We start from the raw sequence: 11,418 nt of genomic DNA, 5'->3' as shown, positions 1-11,418 counted from the left end.
TCCTGCTGCCCAGCCTTTCCGCCCTGGGGGGAGACTCGGTCCTTCCCTGACCCTCCTGCTCCCCCGTTGAAAGCAGACCAGGTGGGACCAGGTCACTTCTCCCCGATCGCGGTGGCAGCGACAGTCCCCGGGGGCAGGAGGAGGGGGAGGCGCAGAGCAGCACTGCAGATGTTTCCTGCGCACCGAACGCAAGCCGCGAAGGGAAGACGAATGTTGGCGCTGCGAGCTAAGCCTCGCCTCATATCAAGGCTCGCTTTTATAATCTCTCCTTTTTAATATCCTGTTGAGACAAACAGCCCGTGCGTGCGCGCGGGGCAGGCCAGCCGGGCAGCTCGATCCCCACTGGCGCAGCGCTGCGAGGGAGGCCTGGAGCAAAGCGTGAAAGAAAGAGTCGTTACTTGGGGGAGCCGGCCGCTTCCCCCGGGGAGGACTGCCAGCGCAAGGCGCCCCGCGCCCAGCGCGGCCACCAGCCCCCTCCGCGGCCGCTGGCGCCCTGCCACACAGCAACCGGCGCGAGCTCCGGCCCCGCGCTCGCGGCCGGGGAGACGCGTGCCCTGCGGCTGCCCGGGCCAGGCTGGCGAGATGGCGGCGCGCGGGAAGCAGAAACGAAGCCCTGGTCACCGGCAGGCTGCGAAGAGCACGGTCGCAAGCGGCAAAGCGGGTTTCTCCCGCTGGGAGAGGGAGCTTCCCAACGCAGAGCCCGGCCGCTGAGGACCCTGCCTGCCCAGGGTGCCATCGCAGCTCCGTCCAGCGCCTTCAGCAGCTTTGCAGCACCAGGGCCGGTGCTAATTTATGCATGTCGTGGTTTCCTCCTTGCAGCTGAAATTTAAGGCTATGACTTCCAGTGAGATGGGGGTCTTGCACTGAAGTGGTTAAAGCGTCCAAGCCTGAGAGACCCCCAAATGTTCCAGAACCAGAGTGGGCCCCACGTGCCCACCACCGTCCCTGCTGCTGGCCTGGCAGCACCCACCGGGACATGCTGCAAATCTCGGAGAATTCGAGCACTGGCAGGTTTGAGCCAACCGGGAATGGGCTGCTTTTGCCCTAAATATGGGGGCCCAAAGACTACTTTGAAAGAAGGAGGGGCAAATCCTGCAGGTTTGCATTACCCACCCCAGGGGAGCATCTGCAGTCCCTACCACATATGGGCTCCGCAGCCCGACCCTGGACAGCCACTCCTATGGTTTTGGAAAAGAAGGGGGGTGCTGAGCTGAACCATGTCCCGCCGTGGTCACCAGCCGAAGGGGGCTGATGTGACAGGCAGTCAGCGCCAGGCTGGTGGGCAAGCGATGGGCCTCTCTGACGCCGCTGGCATAGCAAACTCATTTTAAGTGCCACCACCTGGACGGTACTGTACTGCTTTTGCTCAGCCCAGGGTGGGAGCTGGCAAGCGCAGAGATGAATATGGGCAGCAGGTAGGTGAGGCTGCTGGCTTAATGCGTGATGCTGCTGCTGGCCGCGGGTGAGTTTGCGTCATAAAAAGGGTCCGGATGTGGCAATGTCACCTCTCCTTTTATATCTCCCGTCAAAGCACTCCTGCCCGACATATTTCTCCTTCCCTCCTTGGCACAAATTGCCATTTCTAGCTGGTGTTAGAGGGTGTCCAGCAGCATGTGGGAGAGGCAAGACAGAGAGCAAGAGCCTCTATTTTATTTACACAAATGTCCCCAGATGATTGATGCCCAGGATGTGGTGGAATTTCAATTTTCCCCTTGAACAATGAATCATGCCCTGTTTCTGTAACACACGCCTTGTGGCGGACGCTTCATCCGTCACGTGGCCCGTTGCCTTTAAAACGCTCCCACCTTCGAGCCACAGGCGGAGGTGCCAGGAGCGGGCAGCGGGGGCGCGAGGGCCACCACCTCTGCCCGCGCTGGCGGTGTCAGGTCTCGGAGAGCAGGTGTCCGCCGGCCACTGCCGGCCGCAGAAAGGATCGCCCATGCGAGGGACTCGGCCCAGCGGGTGCCTGTCTCCCTCCCGTCACCCCAGTGGGGGACTCGGCTAACTGGGCACGGCCAACAGGGCACTTTCTCCTCTCCTTTTCCCAGCTGGTGCTATGTCGGTGCCTCTCCAAGACAAAATTCCACTCTTGTAACTAAACACACAGCTCCATCTATTCATTCCCATTACTTTGGGGACGATCTATGGCTGGAGGAAGTGCTAAGCCTTTTGGTTTCTTCGCCCGCGCAAGGGAACTGACCCGAGGTGCTGTGCTCACCCTGCGCATCTCCCCAGGGGTGGCCCTTGCCGCGGGGCCGGGGCAGTCTGTCCCCACCAGGGCTGTGTAAGCCTCACTAAAATCTTTCTGAGTCGTTCTGTCCTAATAGTGACATGCAGTGGCGGCACACTGCAATGGAGATTTAAGAGACCATTGCACTCAGCTCAAGTTGCTGGTAGCGAGTTTCCATAGTCATATGTTTATGTTTTTTTTTACTAATGGTTAGACACATTGCAGGGTTCTCACGCATTCATACACGTGCACAGTAGCCCCCGGGAGGATTTAGCTGGCTCTCCCCAAGCTTGGAGACATGTGCATATGCGGCTAAGACTAAGCATGGACAGCGGTTTGCAGGAGAAAATTACAAGGTCCTTTGCAAGGTAAATGGCCACCTTTTCTGTTTTCCAGTGGAAAACTAAATATTCTTACTATGTTAGTATTATCTTGATAATGAATAACTTATATCGGTCTTGTTTTGTGCAACATTGTTTTCTTAAATGTCCCTTGCATTATGCACATGCATGCACACCCACAAGTCTGCCACAACATTTTCTGTTGAGACACAGCTAAAAAGCATTAGAGCTGTCACTACTTTCCTAGGACATGGCCAGAGAAGACATGTTGCATCCTCTGGAGCAAGCAGGGTGCCCCGAGAGGCCAGGCTGGCCCAGGCTGGAGGGGTTCCAGCTGCTCTGCCCCAAATCTGCACCCCATGCAGACCTCATTGCCTGCCTGCTGGTCTTTGGGGTCTTGACACCTGCCTCAGACAGCTCCATTAAAACACAGTGAGTTTCTTCCCCATGCTCTTAAGGCGGTAAAACCCCTCCCTTTCAGCAGGCTGGCAGGATGCAATGCTTTGTTTAGCCCTCATATAGCACACCCGTGAATGTACCCCACCGTGCACCATGGCATGCACAGCGCATACTTCAGCACTGCTTACCTGCTGTTGCTTGCAGATCAAGTAGCTAATGTCTGAGCAGTCCCATTTAAACCCACAATCAAATTACAAGAACAAAATTAGAAGCCAGACTGGAGCCACTTTAAAAGTTGCCCCTTATTTAATAATTCTGTCGCAGTTATTTTTACTCTTATCACCATTTATTCTCATTCTGGGGTTGGTCTGTAATAGCATAGGAGGTTCATTTGTGCTCCCCCTCCTCTTTGCAACATCTAGTCTTGCTGCGTGGGTTTCATTTCTGCTTTGTGAAAAGACATTTAGATAAATAAAACAATGGTACGGAACTACAGAGGTCTCACTTTATGGGACCACACTGTACTCTCCCATTTCACGGCCCTCTCTTTCCCGTATGAAAAGGGTGGGTCAAATGCATGAAATTCCTGTTCGAGCTTCCTCTATCTTTTTCCTTGCCCACACCTATAATTATCAATCTGCTGTGCACGTGGAAGGAGATTTTGCGGTGCAGCTGCTTTTTTTCAGCAAGCACCACGCAGCAGCAGGAGCCTGATGGGAGCTGCCGGGGCAGCAGTGGCGGTTTCGGAGCACCGTCTCCCCTCTAGTGGGTTCGGCGCGGAACTGATGGAGGAAGGGGAGCGAAAGCCTCCGCTTCCCCCGCTGCTCCTGGGGAGCCAGAGCAGGGTTAGCATTTCAGGTGGGCCAGGAGCCAGAGCAGGGTTAGCATTTCAGGTGGGGAGTCATCGGGGTGGGGAGAGAGCAAAGGCTCAGCCAGGAGCTGGCTTGCACTAAAGGAGCCCCTGGAAATGCTTTGCGATGCAATGATTTGCATGTTTATTAAAGATGTGATTGATGGGAGTTCAGATTCATTCACCTGCCTGAATTTTCATCAGTGTTTCAGGATATTGCCAGGAAAGAAAAAAAAAAAAACCACGCAGCTTCTCTCTAACCCTTTAGCACATAAGTCAATACTACTTTTAGATGCCTTTTAGAAAAGCTAGAGCTGTTCTACAGTAAGCAAACACTGCTGTGTGGTTAACAGCTGTTTTCTCCCAAGTTACTGCTGAAATCTGTTAGCATTTAAAAATAATAGGAGCTAGCTCACATGATGTTTTGGTGACACCTGCCTCTGTGCCACACCTGGACTCTTTGTTTTATGGGCACGGTGTGACCCGAACTTGCGGCAGGCACCCACTCGGCCGTTTGCTGGCGGGAATCCTGGCCCACACCGGGCAGCCTGGGAGCTGCGGCAGGGTAATTAGGAGAGCAGCAAACACGGCCTGACTCTGCTGATACAGAACGAGGAGCTATCCAGAGGCACAGGGAGCTGAAGCGCTGGAAATTTCCAAGAACAAAAGACCGATGATTTGCAGTCAGCGAGAGGTGCTGGCGGCCCTGGGGGGCCCCGCTGCTTGTCAGACACGTCACAGCAGCGCCTGGCAAGGCTGGGAGCCGAGCAGGAGGCAGACGAGCGGGCTGGCTGCTCCAGGTTGTCCCCTAGGCTCTCCCCGTGCCTTAAGGGCAGCCAATATTGCCCTGCAGAGTTTCTGGCCAGTTTGTAGCAACGGTTGCATGTTCCTGAAGGCTTCAGCCCTAAGCAGACTAATGGCAGGTGGATGGCTTGGGTATTTAAGATGCCCAGGAGGCTCAAAGGGTCCATCCTGGGGCTCAGGGCTGCTGGACGGGGGAATTAAATTGTGAGAAGGGGAGCTGCAGCGAGCAGAGAAGACACCGCCACAGCCTGGAAGCAAGCCAGAGCCAAGGGCTGGAGAAGGTTGACCACCCCGCCGTGCTCAAGCCCTCCTTCGCTGGTCCTTATCCCATGTGCCCTGCTAGCAGGGTTTTCCACACGCACAGCTATGCCAAATGGGGCGTTTCCCGAGGAAGAAGTTTCTACGGGAACAATAGGAATGATTATTGTTTCCTAACCCTGTATTTTTCCAATCAACTACTGGGGCACTTTCCAGGCAAAACTGGCCACTTGCCTGAAGGCAAGCACAGCAGCTCTGTGTCCAGCAGGAAGAGCCCAGGTAAAGCTATCGCGTTGCAGGCAGACGCTGAAGACAATAATGGATCCCAGGTAAGTGGGAGCAGTAATCTCTTCCTCTGAGAGGGCTCTCTACAGGTGGGATTTGCATCCGCTGACCTCTTTAGCTTCAGTTTTAGATTTGAGCTCCGAGTGAATGTAAATGTCTTTAAGCGAAGTCAAAGCAGAAAGGCTGCTGAATATTAGGCAAGTATTTAAATATCACACGGTTACAAAGGAAGTGATAAGTCTCACCTTGCTCCACATATGGCTCCAGAGATTTACACATGAATTATGTGAATTCAAAAGTGCAAAACCAGACCTGTTAAAATACTGACATTCTGCTTGTGCAGTTATTTTCAAAACATATCTACTTCTTACTGTAGATTTAGGGTTAATGCTTCACCCCACAGCCCTCATCCAGCTTTCCAAAAAAGGTGTTTCAGTCTGCTAACTTTCCTTTACAAGCAAAGCGTAAGATATATGTAAAGTGCAATAAACACCTAGTTTAGTGCAGTCACCTCTTTCATCTTGCTAATTAGCATCACTTATAAATTATGTAGACACAAAAAAAAAATCTAAATTTCAGGGTAGCAACATGTTCTTGCTACTTGTGATTGTTTAATCTTTAAAAATATACTACAAATATTTCTATTTCTAGATAAGAAATATATTAAAAAATGTTCTGTATTTTAAAAAATTTCAGTGGAATGCTAGATCTGAGCACTAATGAAGCAGTTCTCTTAAAAAAATTTCTACATTCTATCTATCGCACGTGAATTTTAAGGCAGGATACTCATACGATTAAAATGCTATTAGGCAAATTGGAACACAGCCAAGACCCCACCACTCCTCTTGTAAAATGTGGTACATGATCCTCAGCGACCAGGCTTCTTCTAATCTTGTTTTTTCRTTTTACCTCAGGCAGTTCAGTGTCCCCCTTACCTCATGCTCTGACACCAGTACATTTTTGACTCATAAGAATACCATTTCTCATTATCTTCCAAATACAGCGGGAGGCAGACTTTCTTTAAAAGTTTCCCACCCAAGTGCCAGTCTGAGGTGATGTTGCCTAGCTTGTGAAATACCATATGCATTCAGAGGGCAAGCTTTAGTCAAAGCAGATGTACCAAAACTTTACAGGGCCCCACGTATCAGCCAGACTTCCCTCTAGCTAGTGCTGCAGGCATTCCCCTTACCTTGATAAGGGTTATTATTGTACAGTAATTTTAGTTAGTGCAAATAAAATGAAAGAGAAGGGAGTTTGGAGATGGAAATACTAAGTGCTAACTTGCTGTCTAATTCCAGTGCCCAGAGAAAAAGCTATAGTTAAGACAAAGATTCAGTGTTTTAGGGAGGCAATGAAGAATTAATTATAAGAGAAGGTACTTCAGCTTAGCACTTACTGGATTACAGATGTTGGCTGCCTAGGGCTTAGTTATCTTCTTGCATGCACCCTTATGACAGCAGGCTACCTTCTGTTCTAGCTTACAATTTCACACCTACCTCCAGGGATTTCAGTTTAATTCTTCTTTCTCCTCGTTTGTCAGTTCTCACACACACTTTCTACGCCGTAGGCACCAGTGATTCTTCCCCTCTCCATTTCCCTTATCCTCAGTCAGATCTGAACCAGTTCTTGAGGCAAGACAAACGTTTATTCCCCACGCTCTTCGGCTGAATTTTGCTGTTTTCAGCTGCCTCACTCATTTCTAACTCTTACTTGTGGTAGATGGTGTCATTCCAGTTACAGGCCTCTGCTGCTACACATTGCTCCATCCATCTCCTTCTGGAAAGCCTGAAATCTCGATTGATTTTCATTTAATGCCACTATCTCAGAAAGCAGTGCTGCATGCCTCTGTCCTGTTGGGACCTCACTAATGCCTCTAAAACAAGTCTCTCTCTAGTTACCTTTACTGAACCCAAGCTGACCCTTTGCTGAGTTTCACTTACAGCTGTGTTTCCTACAGTCATTTCCTTGTTGAAGCCTTTTGGCAACTTAGGCGCACTGCCATGCTTAAAAATAGCAGCATGGGCTAACAGTGAACAAGACAAATGTCGGATACTTGGATGGGCACTAAGAAATTACCCATTTAAAGCCTCATTCAACAGCTGCAGTGGAAATAGGTGTACTTAAAGACTTTCACTGAATTAACTGGTGCTTGGGCTAGCAATGCCTCTGTAGTTACTTCTCTTTACTGCTTTAAGAAAAAGTGAACAGCACTTTTTATTCTCTTGCTCCATGGTTACCTTACTCTTTTTCTAGTTGGTCACGGAATAACCCTGACTCTGATGAAGGGACGACCCCAGCTTTTGAATGATATACTGAGTTCAGAGTAACACAGAGAATACAGGTAGAATTAGTGTAAACACACTAAACACTGTGTACAAGCTTGGGAGATGTAGCCTTCTTAAAAGGAAAGAGCTAGAAAGTAACGTAACAAGCAAACAAGTCACTGCCTGTTTTAATCTCCTTGCATGTTGGGGGAAAATGCATTTAACAGGTGACTATTGGCTTTATGCTTCTAGAGGCTCACATTTCAATGAATGTTAGCAAAATAGGCGTTTTGAAATATGTCTGCCTATATATTAATTCCAAATGCTTTTATTATGCTTAATCTTGTCTAACTCCCAGTCAAAATCTTGAAAAACAGTGATTGGGAAGAGCTGGGAGTTTTGAGCATAGCCAGGGATCACAGTGAGTATTTCAGACTTAGATTGCCACATCAGTTTAGCATGAACTGTTACAGCAACCTTAAAAAAGATAGGGTTTAAAAACAAATGCCAGCATTGGGTTAATCGGAGTGAAACAAGATGACAGCATTTCTCCTGCTTGGATCCATCTCCAAGCTCAATGCCTATGAATTCACATGCTCAAGCTCCATTTCACAATCAGATGTGAACAGGGACTTTCTTGTGACGCTTGCAAATGTTTCATTATAACACCCTATCAATAAATTACTTCTCTGAAAATCATTTTTTTGGAACTAAAATCTAAGCTGGCAGCTGGTTCAATAAGTAACAAGATGAAGTCAGCCATGCAAACAAAATATTACTAAGTCATTTTAATAAAATTTTATCACAACAACTTTAGGAGGAAGAGAGTGTCCTGGAGATTCAGACAGTTAATCTCAGATTTTTATTAATATTTAGAATTTCTTATGCTATGCTGTAGCTTCTGATACAAAGCTGTCTTCATTTTGAGGCTACAACAGGATAGATCTCTGGGCGCTTTCATGCCTGTGATTCTTGTCTTATTTTACAGCACTCTAATAAAAACAGCCCCATTCACTGCAACACATTTTAAGCAGCCAGTCATTGTACTGAAACAGAACTTTTGGAGAAACTGAGCTTACTCCTTGAGAGCAATTGTTCACAAAAGATCTAGCTTCCAAGTCTTTTCAGTATATGCTATCCATTATCTGTTCAGCACCTATTATGATGTTTATTACAGTAACTTTATTAGGTTATGTTGCACACAACAGGATATTCAAAATTCCACCTTGACCTTCATGAGAGTATCTACCACGGCTTCGAAGACAACCAATTTACACTTTCTCTGTATGTACAGTCAGGGTTCTGAACGTGCAGCCGCTTGTTGACAAATGTTTACCTTCTTAGTTAAATACAAGAAATTTTAAGAACATTGAGGCATTTGAAAACAAGCCTTACTATATTTTTAACATATTTTTGAATTGTTTAGCACAACTTATTAATTACTTTTGACTTCCAGAGCTTAATCACAGATTATTACAAAAGCAACATTAAATCAAACAAAAATTTAAGACTTTTTTTATTGTGCAAAACTTAAGCAATAAGTTTTATTAGTACAACGAGCTGAAAAAGCAGGGGATATTCAAAAGAATATTCACATTCAGTGTGCAATTTTTATCCCTACCTACATCTTTTGATGTGGAATTTGGAATTCCCATCAGTAAGTGCTATCTGAAAATACCAAGTTTGTTTTGTCTGTTATTATTTGGAAGAGACTCGGAATATGTTTTTAGGTTAGGTTTTTACACACAGGTAAATGAGTTATTTAAGCTTATTAATGCAAATTAGACATTGATAAGGGTGAAAAAATATATACTGACAGCATCAGTGTAAATGGTGGCATGACTGATAATTTATAGCTTATACTAAACATAATTGATACTCTGATTTTCCATTTTGAATGCAAGATTTTAGCAAATAACACAGATTTAAAAAAAATCTGGCACCTGCTATTTGAAAATGTAACTGAATTCAATAAATTATTTTAATTAAATTATTTAACTTGTTAGGTATTAAGTGCTACCAGTCAAGGCAGTCACAAAGACTGTTTGATGTTTACATAGCACCATATATGAAACATCTCCTTGAGGGAGAGAGATTATGCTCAGGCTGGAACGTAATCAGAATATTTTCTGAACATTTTAGGTATCTTTGCCTTTCATGTCATAAATATGTGCAACAAATCATTAATTTGAACAAAAATGCACAGAATTCCACTCAAGCCTTAAAATGGTGCTATTGTTAATTAAAATCCTTTATGTATATAAAAGTATCAAGAACTCTGCAGTAGTCAATTCAACATTCAAAAGCAGATCAATAGTTTCATGTAAACTTGTTTTTAAAAAACAAACCACCACATAATTTGGCTTTAAAGTGACAAAGTATTTTGCTTAATATAATTTACTAAGCATGCGAAGAACTAACATCAAATCTACACTTTCAAAGAGATGCAGAGACTGGATTAGCTCTAATTTCAAAATATTCAATTAAAATATATAACTGCATAAAGCACCTCCAAAACATGTAATTATAAGTTGTTACAGTGGTATTGTTTATTCCAGTAATAATAATCCTTCCTATAAGGAGGCTGCATGTTAACTAAAATACACTATTCTGTTGTAGTTCCCAATTAGAGAACATCAGTATTCTCCCCCTCCCCACAAAATTTATTAAAAAGCAGACTAGGTTTTCTATTGAAAGAAAAAGGGAGTTATACTCACTATCCAGATGGCCATTTCCTAGCATTAATCCAAATCTTGTCAACTTATCTACAATTGTTAGGTTTAGGTTAGCAACATATCTTGCAGTAATTATATGGTGTTAAAAATAGATAGAGTAACTAACAAGCCATCTTCTGTATTTTAAAATCCCTGAAATCTACAAATCAAAGTATTTCTGGAAGCACGAATGTCAGTGACATCACTGACTCTTAGAAACTGAGGCTTCAATGAAAGTTACACACAAGGAAGAAAATGCCTTCAGATAAATGGAAATAACATCCAACTGCAGAAAGATTTCCTAATATCAAGCCCTGATTCCTTACAAACTAACACATTTCAGTGACAAACATTGTGCATTATTTTGGCCTTGTCTCTACCCCAAAATCAGCTTCACAAGCTGTTTTAACTCCAACAGGAAAAGAAACCCCAAATCTTAAAATATGGTATATGGAGTTCTGCAATCCAAAAATAAAGTATGTATGAGCAATTTCATATTCTTGCTATGAAACATCAACTAGAAAATATGAACATTTATAAAGAAACCAAATTGCATTTTATGCATTATATCTATATTGATATAGTTCTCTGTGTCAGTGGAGAATGCAACATCTTTATAACATTCAGTGTATGCAAAATTCAATTACAATTTGAAGAAAATTCCAGTTTAAAAAAGTTGTATGTAATTTCATATATGACAGGCCAAGACCTAAAGACAAATCTCAAACAAACCTGTACTGTACAAAGTTTGCTTAAAATCACCCTATCCCCCCAAAAGGCACTAAGTGGTTTAAGTGTGCAAATAACTTCTTAGAAGAAATAGTGTGCAAACAGAGCCTGTTCCATGAGCTCTGCATTCTTTAGTAATTTTCTACAGAGTATTGCTATGACATGTTACCTATAGTAAGAATTTCTAAAGAGAACACAGTCGAACACAGTCAGTCCACAGAATTGCAGATATCCTTCACTCTTTGATTGAAGTCTTCAGGTTGATCAGCATACACATAATGACCTGCACCAAGGATAGCCTGGAGGATGAAGGTAGAGAAAGAGGTCAAAAGGAGAAGAATGTAAAATATATATATATTACTGGGATATGTGAAGAATATCCCCACAACAAACTGAGTTTTACACATTATCAATTTGATACATTATTATTTGAAAGGAAAAACTTCAAAACTGAACTATCTATTGCATCCAGTCTGTTAATGAAGTTACCACAGTTGCTGCCAGGAGATAGTATCATGCAACCTAAAAAAACAATGGTCTAAAC

General features: G+C 44.7%; 1 protein-coding gene across 2 annotated transcripts in view; it reads right to left on the bottom strand.

Moving 5' to 3' along the window:
- Positions 1 to 8,275: 8,275 nt before the first annotated feature.
- ABHD5 (abhydrolase domain containing 5) overlaps positions 8,276 to 11,418 on the bottom strand; it is a 34,088-nt gene continuing 30,945 nt past the window's right edge. For both annotated transcript variants that reach the window (XM_026068001.1, XM_026068000.1), the window contains exon 7: positions 8,276 to 11,173. In XM_026068001.1, coding sequence (XP_025923786.1) covers positions 11,084 to 11,173 — 90 coding nt within the window. In that variant the 3' untranslated portion in view covers positions 8,276 to 11,083. The remainder of the gene's footprint in view (positions 11,174 to 11,418) is intronic.

Source organism: Apteryx rowi, unplaced genomic scaffold (genome assembly GCF_003343035.1).
Source record: "Apteryx rowi isolate R43461 unplaced genomic scaffold, aptRow1 scaffold_266, whole genome shotgun sequence".
NCBI classification, from domain to species: domain Eukaryota; kingdom Metazoa; phylum Chordata; class Aves; order Apterygiformes; family Apterygidae; genus Apteryx; species Apteryx rowi.
Note: the sequence above shows the minus strand (reverse complement) of the source record. Positions and strands in the feature narration are given on the sequence as shown.